Source organism: Mus caroli, unplaced genomic scaffold (genome assembly GCF_978045245.1).
Source record: "Mus caroli unplaced genomic scaffold, Mus_caroli_1 scaffold_6, whole genome shotgun sequence".
In the NCBI taxonomy this organism is placed as follows: Eukaryota; Metazoa; Chordata; class Mammalia; order Rodentia; family Muridae; genus Mus; species Mus caroli.
In genome coordinates, this window is record NW_028227261.1 from 60,688,448 (window position 1) to 60,705,928 (window position 17,481).

The 17,481-nt window shown below is 40.3% G+C and overlaps 1 protein-coding gene across 2 annotated transcripts in view; it reads right to left on the bottom strand.

Moving 5' to 3' along the window:
- Tek (TEK receptor tyrosine kinase) overlaps positions 1-17,481 on the bottom strand; it is a 116,791-nt gene that overhangs the window by 12,672 nt on the left and 86,638 nt on the right. Inside the window, exons 13-18 of one of the 2 annotated variants that reach the window (XM_021160929.3) lie at positions 12,820-13,119; positions 10,961-11,112; positions 9,331-9,541; positions 7,469-7,579; positions 2,502-2,692; positions 1,895-2,008 (exon numbers count right to left, since the gene is read on the bottom strand). In XM_021160929.3, the coding sequence (XP_021016588.1) occupies positions 1,895-2,008; positions 2,502-2,692; positions 7,469-7,579; positions 9,331-9,541; positions 10,961-11,112; positions 12,820-13,119 (1,079 nt within the window). Of the gene's footprint in view, positions 1-1,894; positions 2,009-2,501; positions 2,693-7,468; positions 7,580-9,330; positions 9,542-10,957; positions 11,113-12,819; positions 13,120-17,481 lie in introns of both variants that reach the window. The other variant, XM_021160928.3, reaches the window with a different exon arrangement.

Consider the following 17,481-nt stretch of genomic DNA (forward strand, 5'->3'; position numbering starts at 1 on the left):
GAGTTTCAAAGCCCTTGCCTGGAGTTCACGGAGCCTCAAGATCCCATCCCTGATTCCTCCTCAAACCTTGAACTTGAACTCATCTTCCTTGTTGTATTATATAACCCCCCAAATCTTAATGTTCTCCTTTGATTCCAGACTTCTATATTGGCCCCCTTATCCAGCTCTTACAGTTCATCTTCATATCCAATATCTACTCAACATTCACTATGTTAACTTAGGAACTGACCTCCTCCAAAAAACCTTCCATGACTACCCTCAGGGTTGGTTCAGGGAGCTTTCTCTGTGCTCCCACACACATGTGTGTGTTCTTGTACCTTGGGCCACTGAACTGTTGTAATTGCTATTTCTATGTTTATCTGAGAGCTTTTGCTGAAAGTACTAAGTCTCAACATGTTATTACTGAACCTACTATTATTATAAATGGCCTCATAATAAATCAGTGAGGTGATGGCTGATGTCTATTAATAACAGTCAACACTAAATTGCCTAGTGTAGTTTATAGTAATGCTTTCAACAGTGGCACTACCTATGAGGGTTAAGAAAAAATAATATACTCAGAAAGATAAACACCTGGATCCTATCTCTGAATTTTTAGATTTGTGTGTTTAATTTGGCGTGTCTGTACAGGACAGGAAGCTGAAACTGGCACATGCAAGTGGGACAGGAAAAAGCCTTCAGATGAGGGGAGAGCTGGACCCATGCGGTTATAAAAACAGAAAAGAAGAAAACAGAGTGTAAGGAGTAAGCAACAATGGGGGGTGGGGGGCAGGATCAGGTTAACTAAATGAGAAATTGTTATGGAAACATACTATTTTGCAAGATAATTTAAATATATAATTCAAGGATTTTTGAATTGAGTCACTCTTCATGGGTGGACAATGTTCTCCCCAGAACACCTGAGTTATTAAATAAGAATCTTCATAAAAGCATGAGATGCCTCCCTATGAGTCATTGATCAGGAAAGTCTCAGACACCCCTAAAACAACATGGGATATTGCCATTGCTCTTGCTTGCCCCCAGATGTGAATGCACCTGCTATTCCTGAAATACTTCCCAAGTGCCCTTGAGATATATGAACAGCCTCTGTTAGCTTCCTTTGAGACACATCTGATAGATGAGGGATTTTTTTTTTTTTAATGAAAGGCAGATATCAAGCACTAATGTAGGGAATCTCTAAGTTCCATGTAACTTACTGTCCCACACTCACCTTTCAGTGAGTAGTGAAGACCCAGCCACTGCCTGCAACAAACTACCAGGTAAAGATGAACCAATGGGAGGGCTTTCTCCAGGTCCCAAAGCTTAAGGTGATAGTAAATGAAGCCAGTTGTTATCCCCACCTTAGCTAGTTATCAGTTCTAGCCCACCTGGAGGCACTCTGAGCTGACTACCAGACTTAACCAAATAAATTATAGGGTTACAAACTTCCTGACAGGTAGCTGTGTTACTTATATTCCCAAAGGCCATGTTACCTTAGAGGAGGGCAATTTCCTGCTCTGTTCAATAGAAATCACAAAAAAAAACAAAAAAACAAAAAAAAACCCAAAGCTAGATCTAAGTACCTGACCCTTTTTCTCAGAGTGCCCATCTTGTCTAAGGTGTTATTTGTCCTCAATTAAGATGTAACTTTTTCTCTCCTTCCTCCAACACCTTCCAAGTGACTCCCAACACCCATCCTTGGGTTCCCTTCTGGGTTCACTTTAAAATCGTTTTATCAACAAGACCAAGAGACTCCACAGGAGGCCAACTGTGTATGTCCACAATGACAACAGTATCATGTTGGAACCAAATGTGAAAGACTACCTGGCCACACAGTATCTATGCCAGAGGTGTCAGTCAGCCAGAGCAATGCCATTCTAGTGGGACAGGGAGGACCTCTGTGTCTGGAACTTACCATTGTCTTTTTCACATATACTTCTTGACCTCGTGACAATCCAAAATCTGCTATTTTGGCTATGTAGTTTTCGCCAACTAAAATGTTTCTGGCAGCCAGGTCCCTGTGAATAAACTAAAAATTTAAAGAGTCATGGATCTTCAGTGTAATACTTGGTAGAGAATACTCAAGAAATGACACCATGGAAAGACCTTTAACAAAGTCTTCAGAATCCAGCTCCCTTAAAGCACTCCCCCACAACTCTCAGAGAGCAGGTTCTGTCGAGTGACTCCTCACATCTTGAAAGAATCGTTTTATGGTTGGGAGGAAGTACCGGACTTTCCACAGTAATGAACCTCTGCTGTTGACCTTATTTGCAAGTAAATCTCAGTATGTTAAGATCAGGGCATCTCACTAAACACACGCTTTTAAATCCCCTAGGGAAATATACTGTCAGTACTGGGGATTGACTTCTTTTTATTGGAGTGGAAAAATATCAGTCTTTTAACCCACGGAGACTAAAAAGGAATAGGAGAAGAAAAGATCATGGAAAACTGTCTAAACACATTAGAGCCCTGCAGAGGGAACTCTACAGAAACACGTCCAAAACAAGGTTCTAAGAACAAACCTGTTTCTGGCTCAAGTAGTCCATCCCCCGGGCCACATCTGCAGCAAAATGAAGAAGCTGTTGGGAGGACAGTGTGGAAGCCGTGCTGTTGGCGATGGCAAAAGCAGGGTCTGTCTCTAGCACTCTGCTCTTGCGCAGGAAGTCCAGGAGGTTTCCATGCGGGGCATACTCAATAGCTAGGTACAAATAGCCTATGGGGAAGGGATGAGAGAGAGAGAGAGAGAGAGTTGTCTTATCCTGACTGAACAGCCGGGGAATCTTCAAGATGTGTTCTGGTATTGGAGATTGGCTTACAAACTTCATTTTGATCAAAAGAGACACATCTAGTAGTGATGCTGGGGATAGAAGGGAAATGAGGGATAGTGATAGTGACCTTATAGAGCTGTGTCTCAAGGGACTAGCCCTGAACTCGCAATCTTTCTTTCCCACTCCTTCGTTGCTACCAGATGTGAATACACCTGCTATTCCATAACATTAGGGTAAGAAAATCGAAGCATCCTCTTCCCTGGAACACCTTCATCAGAGTCCCTTTAACTTCATCCAATATTCACCAAAAAGCTAACACGAGCTAGGGACATCACTTTGGTCTTCATCTCTAGCAACAGTAAACCAATGGCTAAATGCCCCTGCCTTCCCTTCTCCCAAAACCCACACTAAGTAGCCAAATACTCGCTAGACAACTGCCTAGCAGGGATCTAGCTTATGAAGTTATATTTTGCTTAAAGACATCAAACACTTGAATTTTAGAACAATAAAATAAAGCAATACAGTTCCTAAAGGAAGTCTGTCTCGTTGATTTGGTTTTATCCTAAATTCTTTTCCTTATTGTTAAAAAATAGTGAAAAGAATTGTGTTGAAATTTTGATGAGGATTTTAATGGCAATATTGATGTGTTGAATCTGTAGATTGCTTTTGGTAGGAATACTATTTTTACTGTTAATCCTACCAATCCATGAGCATGGGAGATCATTCTATCTTCTGATATCTTCTGGTATCTTCCAATATATTTCTTCAAAGACTGAAAGTTTTTGTCAGACAAGTATTTTACTTGCTTGGTTAGAGTTACCCCCAAGATATTTAATATTATTTGCAGCTATTGTGAAGGATATTGTTTCCCTGTTTTCCTTTTCAGCCCATTTGTCATTTGTGTACAGGAGGGGGCCACTGATTCTTTTGAATTAATCTTGTATCAAGCCACTTCACTACAGGTGTTTATCAGATGTAGGAGTTCTCTGGTAAAATTTTGAAGGTTGCTTGTGTATACTTATCATATCTACAAAGCTTCTTCTTTCCAACTTATATCTGCTTGATATTCTTCAGTTGTCTTATTGCTCTAGCTAGAACATCAATTACTGTACTGAATATATATGGAGAGAGTAGACAGCCTTGTCTTGTTTATGAGTTTAGTTGGAATTTCTTTGGAGGGCTCAAGGGGGAACACATGGATCTTCCTGGGAAAGAGAAATAGAATATTTTTTCGTGGATGGACTTGGGGGTGGATTGGAGTAAACGAGAGGGTTTATGCATGCTAGAGGTAGTGACAAAAGGAAAGAGTACTGAGGGAGACAACTGAAATTGGGGGGCATTTGAGAGGCAATGTAGAAACCTAGTGAATCCAGCATAGATTCCCTGGAGTCTGTGAGACTGACATGAACATAGTCTCCTAGTAATGGGGGAGATGGAGCCTGACCCATCTTCTATAACCAGGCAAGTCTCTCAGCAGCAGGACATCAACTCAGTCACAAAATTTTGACCCACAATCCTTTCTGCCTGCATGAAGTGCTGAGGTAATGGTAGGGCAAAACTTATGGGAGTGGCCAGCCACTTGTTGGAATGGCTTCAACTTGAAGTCCAAGCTGTGAGAGGGAGACCACACCTGACATTCTCTGGATGGCTAGGAACTAGAGGCTAAACATTCCAGAGACCCAGGATATAGCCAAACATGTCTGGCAAAAAAAAAAAAAAAAAAAAAAAAAAAAGTCAATGAAGTGATTCCTAATGATACTCTGCTATACTCATAGACCAATGCCTAGCCCAGTTGTAACCAGAGAGGCTTCATCTAGCAACTGATGGGAGCAGATACAGAGACTCACAGCCAAAAACTAGGCAGAACCAGGGAAACTCTGCTAACGAAAGGGAGGAAGAATTACAGGAGTCAGAGGGGTTAAGAACATCATGAGAACACATCCCACAGAATCAACTAACCTGGGTTCATAGGGGCTCACGGAGACTGAAGTGACAATTGCAGACTCTTCATGGGTCTGAGCTAGGTCCTCTGTATATACATTTTGATTGTGTAGATTGGTGTTCTTGTGGGACTCCTAACAGTAGGAGTGGGGAGTCTCCCTGACTTTTACCTGCACTTGGGACCCTTTTCCTTCTACAGGTTGTCCTTGTCCATCCTTGATATGAGATTTCTGCCTAGTCTTATTGCAATTGCTATGCCATGTTCAGTTGCTATCGCTGGGAGCCTGCGGCTCTCTCTCAAGGGAAATAGGAGGAATAGATCTGGGAATCTGATGGAGAGAATATGGGAGGGGTGGGAGAAGTGGAAGGAGGGGAAATTTCAGTAGGGATGTAGTATATAAGAGAAGAAGAAAAAGGAAAAAGAAAAAATACACCCTCCACCCCCCAAAAAAAAGTAAAAAAAAAAAAAAAAGTAGTGATTTTCTTAGGTAGATGCATGTGCTTGTGTGTGTGTCCAAATCATCATGTTAAAAGATCAAATGGATTTAAGAAATTTAAATTTGGGAGGAAGGATTGTAGGAGTCAAAGGGAACAAGGATACCACAAGAAAACCCATAGAACCAACCAACCTGGGCCCATAGGGGCTCACAGGGACTAAACTGGCATCCAGAGAGCCTGCCTGGGACTCATCTAGACCTTCTGCACATGTTACCATTGTGGAGCTTGTTCTTCTGGAACTCCTAACAGTGGGAGCAGGGGCTGCCTGCTTTTGGGACCCTTTCCTCCTGCTGGGTTGCCTCAGGCAGCCTTAATACAAGGGGAGGTGCCCAGACTTAGTGCAATTTGGTATGCCATGGTTGGTTGGTATCCTTGGGAGGGTGAAATGGAGGAGGAGTAGAAGGAGGAGGGAACAGAGGGGAGGTGGGGGAAGGAACTGAGAGTAAAGGAAGGAGGGGAAACAGAGGCCATGATGTTAAAAGAAAGAAAGGCAATAAATATAAAATATAAAATTAAATAGATAAAATCTAATTAAAATGGAAAAAATGTAAAACTAGTAACCCCCCTCACCTGCCTGAAGAATGAAAGAAAAAAGAAAGAAAGAAAAGTCTTCCCACTCAGAATCCCAAATATGTCCTAAGAAAGGTAGATCTAAGATATGGCATGGGTATGCTTTCTTGCACAATTTCTTGAGATATAAGCAGTGTACTTAAAAAATTTGAGACATATTTTCAGTTGTCTGAAATTTATTTTAAATTTTTACTATATTGTATGTACTCAAGCTGGTTTTAAAAAGATTTATTTGTTTATTTATTTTATGTATATAAGTACGCTGTAGCTGTCTTCAGACACACCAGAAGAGAGCATCGGATCCCATTACAGATGGTTGTGAGCCACCATGTGGTTGCTGGGAATTGAACTCAGGACCTCTGGAAGAGCAGTCAGTGTTCTTAACTGCTGAGCTATCTGTTGTAGCCTGTGTATGCTTAAGTGTATATTTATATACCACATATGTGTAGGTAGCCATGAAGATTGGCTGAGGGTGTCAGAATCCCTCTGGAGCTGGAGTGACCGCTGGCTCTGACCTGCCATGTGGGTGTGGGAACCAAACCCAGGTCTTCTGCAAGAGAAGCCAGTGCTCTTAATCCCTGAGCCACTGCTCTAGCTCTGATAATTTTTTTTAATGCACTGCTGTCCCACACCAGTTATTATTCCCAGGAAATAACTCCAAGACAAATGTCATTACTTCATTATTTAATCTAAGAGATATGATCTGGCTTTCAGAATTATACCCTTATTGGATCATAGGATGACAGATTGCTTAAGACACCCATATTTTTAGCTTAGTAAATCGAGGAAAAAGAAACCAACTCTTTTCTATTGTTGATGGTTTCTGCTGAGAAAGTCAACAAAAGGCTGTCAAGTTTATAAATAAGTACAGCCTGGAGCCTTTTCTGTTTATGGAAGCAAACTTTTCCATGAGGAATTTTGTTGAGACAGACTGAGAACTACAAGTCTGTGACGCATGAATATCAAAGTAAACTCCGAAAACATTTTTGCTGTGATCTCCCTCATAGCTCATTACACACATTACAGTATTAAGCATTTGAATCAAACTTGAATTCCTGGGTTTAAAAATATGAGAACACAGAGCAGTTGTAAGGCTACACTATTACTGAAAACACTTTGACTAGACTAGAACTGTCATATATGAACTTAATATCACTGCTTAGCCTAACCATGATCAGTGCTTTCATATCACAGTGCATAATGGCCCTCATGTCTTCAAAAGGCAGAACACTAAGCCCTCAGCATTGGAAGAATACTTTGTATCTTAGTTTAGCCTGAGCTACAGAGTGAGTTCCATGCCAGCCTGGGTGATGGTGAGACCCTGACTCAAAGCAAAAAAGTTCAATTTAGAGGAGCCAATGTACTCTACTTTTTCTAATGGTAAACATTTCCTATATGTCTATAGTAATAATATGTTTTTTTAAATTCCTTGACTAGTAAGGAAAAGGGCGAGAAGAAGCCATGGATACCTTGGTCATTAAATATTAAACCACCACAGATCACTAATTTATCCTTAGCACCTCCCTCCACAAAAACTATAAACTTCATCCTAGCCAATAAACGGGACTCGATAGATACTCAGATTGAGACTGCAGCTTTAAAATAAATAATGTTCTCGAGATGATTATCTTTCCTCCTTTTGTTATGGAATGTTCCTGTTTTATCTTTTAAAATCAGCTGGGGCTGGGAGCAGGGGCAGGGGAGCATCTTACCTCGGTGTTCACATGCTCCCAAGAGATTAATGATGTTTGGATGGTGTCCAAGTTTACAAAGAACCTCCAGTTCTCCTGCGAAGTCCCTGTGATCATCTTTGGAGGCATACTCTGGAAGAAAGGCCAAGAGTTGTAATGTTACTTTTTCACACCCTTCCAAAGAGAAAAGGGTAGAGATGAGAGACACCTGTCCCTGTCCTGTCTTTGCCCCCCCCCCCCACCACCACCCCCTAGGACTCCTGGCTCATTTAGTTACCATCAGGCCTGGAAAACTCTACCCACTGAAGCAGTGCTTCTGAGTCTCACCACTGGTAACTGGGCTGGTAAGTTTTGGGGGGAGCTGCTCTGAGCATGGGAGATGTTCAATAATACTCCTGACCCTCACTTGCATCCACAAACTAACACATGCCCTCCCTGAAGCTTAATGCCTTGTGGATGAGAACTACTGCTCTCCCGTGGACGTTTTCTAGGAAAATGAGCTGCAGTTGGCCTATTCTTTGTGCCCTATCTCTTTAGTGGCGCCTTGATGAGAAGAACTATCAGGGTTGAATGGAGAGAAGACCATTGGCTGATGCTCAGACTGCCCAGCTTTGAGTGAAGCTCAGGGTGCTATTGATGGTTTTTGAAAAGGAGCATGATCAGGAAGAGGAGGGGTCCTGGTGGCTCTGTGTATACTAGAACAGGCTTAGAGTATGTACCAATGAATCAGGTGGGGCAGGGGCATCTGTGGTATGGACTGATTGGAAATCCCAGGCCTGGTGCCCTGATCCTATCATAGGACCTTCACTGTAGCTTTGGTCTTGAGAGTCAATGCCTCGGGAAATTTTTGTTAATCAGTGTATCATTCAGTAGACTGCCCTAGAATGTCATTACTCTGCCTGTGAAAATTTCCTGCTACATAGTTAAGCAGATTCACTTTTTCATAGAATTTGAAGTGGAAAATCTGGTTCAGGTAAGATCGCAATCAAAGCTGATTGCATAAGGCCATGCTCTGACCACTACAGGCACCCCGGACTATGTCAGTGTTAGCTAAATATCCTGCAACAAAAGCAGAATAGAAAGGAGATTTATGGCTGTTCAGCAAGTTTTTGTGTGTGTTTATTTTTAAAATACCATTGCTTATGCCTCTATCCTGGAGACAGGAGGATTGCCCTGAGTTTTAAGTTAGTTAGAGTGAGTTCCAAGTCAGTCTGGAATACACAGTGAGAGTTTGTCTCAAAGAAGAAAACAAACAACAACAAAAGAGATACGTGAACAGAGAGGAACTATCTCTAAGCTTAGATAATTTTTTGATTTAGTTCCTGGTGTTATAATCCTACCATGGCATGGAGCAAATTTAAAGTCAGTTCTCACCAAGGTTCAGTAGTGTGATCAAAAAGCATGAAAGCCTACGAAGTCAGCCTTGCATGGAGACAGGAATGCAAATTCTGTGACCTTGACCAGACTTCCTAAATCAGAAACTGGGAATACTCAAGTGTGATTGGGGGAGGAGGTAGGGGAATCAGTCTGTTTTTAACAGTTCTAGTTAATTATGATACACACTCAATTTCAGAGATGAGCCTTATGAGAAACAATAACACCTCCCCAAATGAGCAATAAATGGCAGAACACCAACATTCCCAAATCCCTAGGAACGGACATATTGGTGTTTGAGTGGCTCCTACTCCTGTCCTCCACATGCACATCCTGCTATCATCTACCACAGGCTCCATCTTAAAGGAAACACTGTTATCTGCACATTACAGCCACATCTGATACCAGAGCAACTCCTGGTTCGAAGAATATATGGCCACAAAGGGGAGATTTCAACAGGAAATGAATGTCTCTCCACCCTAGCAGAAGGCTGTCTTCCAACCACTGACCTTTCATCCTCTTGATGGCAGCATCCATCCGTAACCCATCCTTCTTGATGCGTGCCTTCAGAACCTGGCCAAAGTTGCCCTCTCCGATCACATCTTGAAACTTGATGTCATTCCAGTCAAGCACAGGATAAATTGTGGGATCCGGATTGTTTTTGGCCTTCCTGTTAAGGGCCAGAGTTCCTGAGTTAAACTGCACAGCTGGTTCTTCTCTCTGGAAATAGAAATTACCATTTTTTTGTGTCAGGACATTTGTCATCCTAAGGTGCATACTATCATCTGCTTTGTATCTAAACAGGTGGAAAACAAATCACATATCTAATTCTAGAGTGGGCATGCAAATGGGTTCCATCTTACAATCCCACACTCATGAAACTGCTGTCTACAGTGCTACATGGGCACAGGCTTGTCCATTATCCCAGGCTTGCCCATTAGCCCAGGCTTGCCCATTAGCACAGGCTTGCCCATTAGCCTATAAAGCTGAGGGAGGAGTGAAGGCAGCCTGAGTGGCATGTTTGCATCCCATTCAGCTGTACAGAGATGAGTTTGTAGTTCTAATTGAAGAAAGTCATGGCAGTCTCCTGGTGCGCCTCGGTGAGGCCTTTCCTAACAACATTACATCTGTCCTTCCTCCCTTGCTTTCTCATCCCAAAGTTTAAAATCAATCGAGTCTGCAGTACCTAGAATGACTAGTGCTTGTAGCAAACCCCCAGCATATCTCTTGTTCTGAATTCAAGTGGCAAAAATCACTGATATTGTGACAAGCTTCCAAGTCCCAATCCCCCTGCTGATCCATCCTTTCCAGGAACAGCCTGAGGTGAATCAGCTCTAGCCTTCAGTCAGAGAATGAACCCTCTTTGTCCTCTGTGGAAGATAATCTTGGGGACTCAGACACATGAGTTAAATTTCACTGGAAGCATGGAACTGTGTTCAATGTTTCACATACAAAGTTGACAGCAGTGGGCACAGATTTATTCTACAGAGCTTGAAGCTATAAACTTCAGAAATGCCTGGGTTTTAGCATTCCAAAAGAACTGTTGGTCAAGTTCAGTCTTGTAGAACTTGGCTACTGGTGAACCTAGATCAAAGAATGAGATAATGCCAAGTGCCACAAATTCCAACTAGAGACTGTTCATAGTGAAGAAGTACATGCATATGTAACTCTTACATATAGAAGGGATGACGGGACATGAAAAATAGCAAATGGGAACCAAGAATGAGAAAATGTGTGGAAAATCACTTAATACCATACATAATAAGGAAATGAACTATTATGTTGTGGTCTGGTTATCCTCATGTCCTTCTTTATAAAAAAATGTGTAATTCATTCTACTGAAATATTCTGTCAAATAACTGACTAATCACAATTTGGGGAGGAATCCTGTTTTAAACATATCCTCCTGCATAATTATTAAATGTATGCTTTTCACTTGTAGAGCTCATCTGGCTTGAACAAGAATTTTCATGGTCATGTTATTTGCCTTCCATCATCCTCCCATGATGGAAGCCAAAGGGGGGGGGGAATAAAATTTGTCTACAGGGATTATTTGCTATTCCAACACCTTTAAAACAAAAGGTCTCCTTGTATGTTAGCCAGGGCTCATTAGCTAGTAAAAAGATGAGATACTACCACGTTCTGGAATGCCTGAGCCATTCTCCTTTGGACATTTGCTCTCTTCAGTTGCAACACAATCAGAAACGCCAACAGCACGGTGATGCAAGTCATTCCAGCCGACCCAAGGATGGCTATGAGTAGCATCTTTCCCCCTCCAAGGTCTGCAGAGGCTGTGCAGGGAAACAGGTGAAGCCACTGAGTTAGTTTAGGTGGATGATGGTTTAGGACCATCTGTTGGGAAAGACGCAAAGTCGTGGGAATATAACTGCCCAGCTTCCTATGACTGCAGGCTACTCAGTAATTTCTCAACTCAGGAGAAATGAGCCGAACTCACAGGGTTGTTATGAGATCTCTAAAATTTACAAATGTGTCTTCAAAGTGGCTATAAGTTTATGTCATTTGTTCAACTTTGCTTCCAAGTAGGGGCCCACATAGATGAATATTATTTAGTAATATAATAACTAGCTATTTAACATTTAGTAATTTGTAGCTTGGTTTCTCTAGAAGTGTTTGATGTTCTGATGCCAACGGCATAGAACACATAAAGATAAGTTGTGTTGTTCTATATTTTTCCTTGTTTTAAAGAGTGGGTGGGGAAACCTGGTTATTGTTGATGGCAGAAGGTATGGAAAAAAAACAAGGAAAAATAAAGTATTACATTTAGGGCTTGTGTTAAAATAACCCACTTAAGACTGTGTTAAATCCTCCTGTCCTTTAAATCCCAGTGAAATTAACTCAGTATGTTTTAATAATCACTACACAGATTAGAATCCTACTTTTTTCAACTGTTCACTACATTTCTATAGAAAAGTCAAGAATGGGGAAGGGGTTTGTTTTGTTCTATCTTAGTCTAAAATTTTCACATTGCATTTTACATAGAACCTATTTGTATTTTTATCAAACTACAATACTTATAGAGATTAAGCACTGATAAAGAGTGTGATCTAAGATCTGCCATCTCCATCTATAATAGGGTAGATACATCATTCCTTGGATACTTCAAAAAGTCATCAATGAATACATAGCTTCTTTTATTGTATTTTAAAACCAGATGTGACCCTGACCACAGAATCAAGAACTATAATATAAACGTGTAAAAGTAAAACTTAGTCCAAATTAAGAATCTGCAAAATTGCCTTTCCTTCTGACATTGTGACTTCATTGTGACTTCATTCCTTCACACGCATAGGTCACTGAAGAGTGTCATGTGGCACCATTTGCACAGATGAGAAGTCTATCCTTACACTTGATGCTGGGCCCCAGAGCATGCACTTATGTTTGACAGATTTTACCAAGCAGTGAGCATAGTGTGCTTGACACTCTGGGAGGACCTCAAACTATCTCAGAAAGCTGCAGTCCAAACAGCTAAGTTTGGTTAGCTTGCATTTAATACTGACAAGCATTTTAGATTTAGATTAGATGAGAAAGATAGAAGAAAACTCAGAATAGCATAGAGACATTGAAAATTAAAAGATTTATTTCAAGAAAAAATGGAATACAGTCAAGGACACTCCACCACCACTACAAAATGGTACACACACACACACACACACACACACGGAAATATCCGCACAGTCTGTTTCCCATAAGTAAGTTCCACATACCTCTTTACAAAATTGAAATTCACATCGTTCACATCTTTCTTAGACTATTGAATGGGATGTGCCTTAGGATAATTAATTCTAAGGTTTAATAACAAAAAATGAATCACTAAAGATCTTTGTTTTTATTTTAAGGATTCGTATAGCAGTTATAAAGCTTACTAGGACAAATGAATGAAAACACTTAGAATACATATGGAGCAAATATCTCAAGACAGTGAGGCTTCTCCAATGCTGTCTGAAAGTACTCTATGGAAATACCAGTCTACTACCAACCTGGGGAATGTGGAAGCGTCCTCAGTTCATGAGAAAAGGTTGGGTTGCTTGATCCTATGTTATTCTCAGCAAAAATATCCACATGGTATGTAGTCTCTGGCTCTAGGCCCTTGAGCTGGTACTGAGTAATGGTAGCATTCTTGATCTTCACATCAATGTGCTGGTCTTCATTTTTGCCCTGAACCTTATACCGGATGATGATGGAAGAAATCGAATAGCCATCTACTATTGTCCAAGAAACCATAGCTGTGGAGTCAGTGATGTTGGAGATCTTGATGTTTTCTGGTTGAGGAGGGAGAACTAGAAATTTAAAATATACAGCTGCCAATTAGATGGTTGTAGTTTTGAGGGAGGGGTCGGGTCAACTCATTCACCACCAATCACTAACATGACTAGGAAGAGTACTCCTTCACTGTACTGGTAATGGTACTGTGACTCCTGTTATGTGAGAGACTGGCCCAGAGTAGAGAATACAGAACATGCCTTGCACATTCATTTATAGTAAATAAAGGCTTGGGGAATTTGTGTTGCTTTACAAACCTATTTACAGTGTTCTTGATGCTGGATGGAATGAAAAGATTAGGAGGACTAACATTCACATGGTACTTAAATATCCCATGTTAAATATTAAATATTCCATATTTAACTCATTTTCTTACTGTAAGTAGTGAGACACAAAGAGATTTGGGTCTCAGTCAAGGTCACACCACTGTTAGGCAGAAGAAGCAAGATCCAACTCTAGTAGTCAGGCTGTAGAGTCCATTGTCTTAGCTACGGTGCCATATGGTTATCTTTATCCCAAACACATTCGTAGATAGCAGGCATGCTAGTGTCTGTGTAAGAAAATGTGTTAAATCCTTACAGATAAGACGCCAGAGATGTGAGAAAAGTGAGAGCATTTTCCCTTCTGGGACACAGGCAGAGTGAAAAAAGACATGTTCCCAGGACAGAATAGTCTTTGCAGTCTCTATGAGACTCTCTTCATTACAATCATGAGCTACAGTAGGTTTTTAAGATTGGTAAAACTGTAACTGGCTGACATCATCTGGTGCTGTCAGAACAGAGGAAGGATATGGAGATGGGCAGAGGGAATGCGTGTTTTCACATACTCCTGGGCACAGCACACACTCACTAGCTTCTTTCAGAGGAACTGTGCATGTGAGATTTACTTCTGGATGTGTTCCCTAGGAAAGCTTTCAACCCTGTGCACATGGAACGTGCCTAAGAGTAGACATGACAATTCTTTATGTGGTAGCAAAACAAATAAATGTTAAAAGAAATTGATAAACGCATAGTAAAGACTCTTGTGTGATGTGTTAATGCAAAGACCCGGGATAAAAGAGAAGAGGTATTTCAAGCTTGCTTGCTTGACTTTTTTTTAAATTAACTTTTGTACATTTTCCTGATTTTGTTTTTATAGTTTTTATTATTAAGCAAACTCTCTTTTCACTTTCCTTTTGATCCTTTGTGCCCCCTCCTTTAATCTACTTTCAGTGATGTTTGACTATCTGATTCCTAGGAGCATCTATGCTTTCATTATTGTTTCCATTCTTACTTTCATCTAACTTTGCTTATGAAGTTTTCATTATGGGGAAGTCTTTCAATTAAGAGTATTTGCATATTTATGTGTGTGTGGATGCCTAAGACTGTGTGTACAGGTGTGTGTGTATAGAGGTTGACATCTGGTGTCTTCCTCAATCACCCTATACCTTAGTTTTTGAGATGGGTTCACTCACCAGTGAAGTCAAAGGATCCTTCTCTCTCTGCCTCCCCAGTGTTGGAATTATAGATGTAACCCACCACACAGAGCTATTACAGAAAGTTGGGACTCTGAACTCACATTTTCAACAAAGCACCTATTAACTGTGCCATCCCTTACTCCCCTAAAAATGTATATATCTTGCTTTTTCCATGTTTCCTTCATAACAGCCTTTTCTGTTATTCATCCCTCGTTTACTTAACTCTGTTTCTTTTTCTTTCACTGGTCCATCTCTTTATATCATTCACTGGCCATCTCTACATTTATACTAAATAATTTTTACTATGTAACAAATTGTTAGTGATTTTTTTTCTATTTTCTGTCCTATGGTAACTGGCTGTCTATGAGGTGTGGTATGTGACTGGCGTTTAGTTGACCTAAGGTGCACATATACACCCTGCTCAATTTAGCACTGCAGCTATTACAAGCAGTTGGCTTTCTCTTTTCTTGGGATTACTGCTAACTGAAAGAATCCCAAGTAAAACTAGAAGAGGCATCCCAACCAATAGACAAGTAAATTGTAAAAGGAAAGCACAAGAAACCTGACAAAGAAAAGGATTATATAATTAAGTCTTCCAACAAAGAAAAACCCAAGGCCAGACACACTCAACACTGAATTCTACCAATACTTTCACAAGGAGCTGACTTTAATGCTACTCAAATTGTTAAATAAAATATAAAAGGAAAGAACACTACGAAACTCCATCTACAAAGCTAATATTACCATAATATCTAAAATAGGTAACACACACACACAAACTGTAGACAAATTTTTCTGATGAATCTAGATGCAAAAAAATTACCCTCAAATTGAATCCAAGAACATCAAGAACATATTAATAAGATGCACTATGGCAAGGCGATTTCATTCTAGGGATACAAGGACTGCTCAAAATATCTCAGTAAGTGTAAAGCAGTACACAAGTAGACTTAAGAACAGAAGTCACATGATCATCTCAAAAAAAAAAAAAAAAAGACATTTGATCCCTTAATAAAAGCCCTAAAAAAGTGGGAAAATAGCCAGGCATGGTGGCGCACGCCTTTAATCCCAGAACTTGGGAGGCAGAGGCAGGCAGATTTCTGAGTTCAAGGCCAGCCTGGTCTACAGAGTGAGTTCCAGGACAGCCAGGGCTACACAGAGAAACCCTGTCTCGAAAAAACAAAAAACAAAACAACAACAACAACAAAAAAGTGGGAAAATAAGGGACTCATCCCAACATAATAAAGACTATACAAGACAAGCCCCTAAGCAACATTATAGTAAGTGGACAAATGCTTAGTAGTGAGGCAAGATTGCTCTCTCTACTCTTAAGTACTTCAAGTCCTAGTAAGATAGAAATATAAATAGGAATGTCAAATCAAATTATCTACTTAAAGATTCCAAATGGAAACAGAGCTGATAAACTTCCAAACAAAATACAAAATAAACATATGAAAATAAGCAAGTTGAGGACTGTGGATGTAGCTCATTTGGTAGAGAGCTCACCTAGCATGAAGCCCTGTGTTCTATCCCCAGCAGGGGTACATTGCGCGTGATGGTGTATGCCTGTATTCCAGAATTCAGCTCAGGAGGTGGAGGCAGAAGGATCAGAAGGACAAAGTCATCTTCAGCTTTATAGCAAGCTCAAGGCCAGCCTGTAATAAATGAAACTCTGTCTCAAAACAACAACAAAACTCCTTCTTTCCTATATACCAATAGTGAAGTCACCAAGAAAAAAATCCCTATGCATGGAAGCTTCAAATAAATAGTCTGGGAATAAGCCAACAGGTGAAAGACTTCTACAATGAAAACTTTAAAGCACCAAAGAAGTTGAAGTCACCACAAAGTCGAAAGACCACCCATGCTCATAGATTGGCAGTGTCCAAAAGGCTATATTGCCAAAGCAATCTACAGACACAACACAATCCTTATTTTAAAAGTCTAATAACATTGATCATAGGACTAAAGAAAAAAATCTATACGTTTATATGAAATAACTCAAGACCACAAATAGCCAGAGAGCCATAGTATCAGAAATAGTAGGGCACTGGCAATGAAACCAGTCAGGTGGATTAATTAGCTAAAACAGAGAACTCAGAAATACACCCCAAAACTACAACCACCTAATTTTAACAAAGTTATAGAACACACACTGGAGAAAAGAGCCTCTTCAGAAAACGATGCTAAGAAAACTAGACTTCCAGATATAGAAATGTGAAGCTAGCTAGGTTCCTATGTCTCACCATGTGCAAAAATTGATTCAAAATTGATTAAGGACCATGTGAGGCCTGAATTCTTAACCTGCTAGAACAACCAGGAAATGCTTCAAGGTATAGACACAGGCAAGGGATTTCTTAAAAGGACACTAATAGCATAGAAAACCAACCTAAATATTGACCCCCCCCCCAAAAAAAAAAGAAAGAAAGAGAAAGAAGAAAGAAAGAGAAAGAAGAAAGAAAGAGAGAGACAGAAAGAAAGAAAGAAAGAAAGAAAGAAAGAAAGAAAGAAAGAAAGAAAGAAAGAAAGAAAGAAAGAAAGAAAGAGAAAAAAAAGAGAAAGATTGTATGGAATTTAAAAGCTTCTGCAGAGTGAAGGAAACAATCAGAAAGATGAAGAAGACACAGCTTAAGAAATGGGAGAAAAATCTTTGCCAGTTAAACATCTGACAGTCGATTGATGTCCACATCTGTAAAGAATTCAAAACATTAAGCATTAAAAACCCTCAAATACCTAATCAGGAAGAAGGCTAATGAACCTGATCTGGAAACCTCAAATCCCCATTCAGTAAGGAGGTTCATGAGATGTGCAGGCACTTCTCAAAAGAAGAAATTCAAACGGCCAGTGAAGTTTTGAAAATATGTTCAGCATCCCTAGCCATCAGGGAAATGCAGATAAAAGCTGTGTGGGGATTGTCCCTCACCTC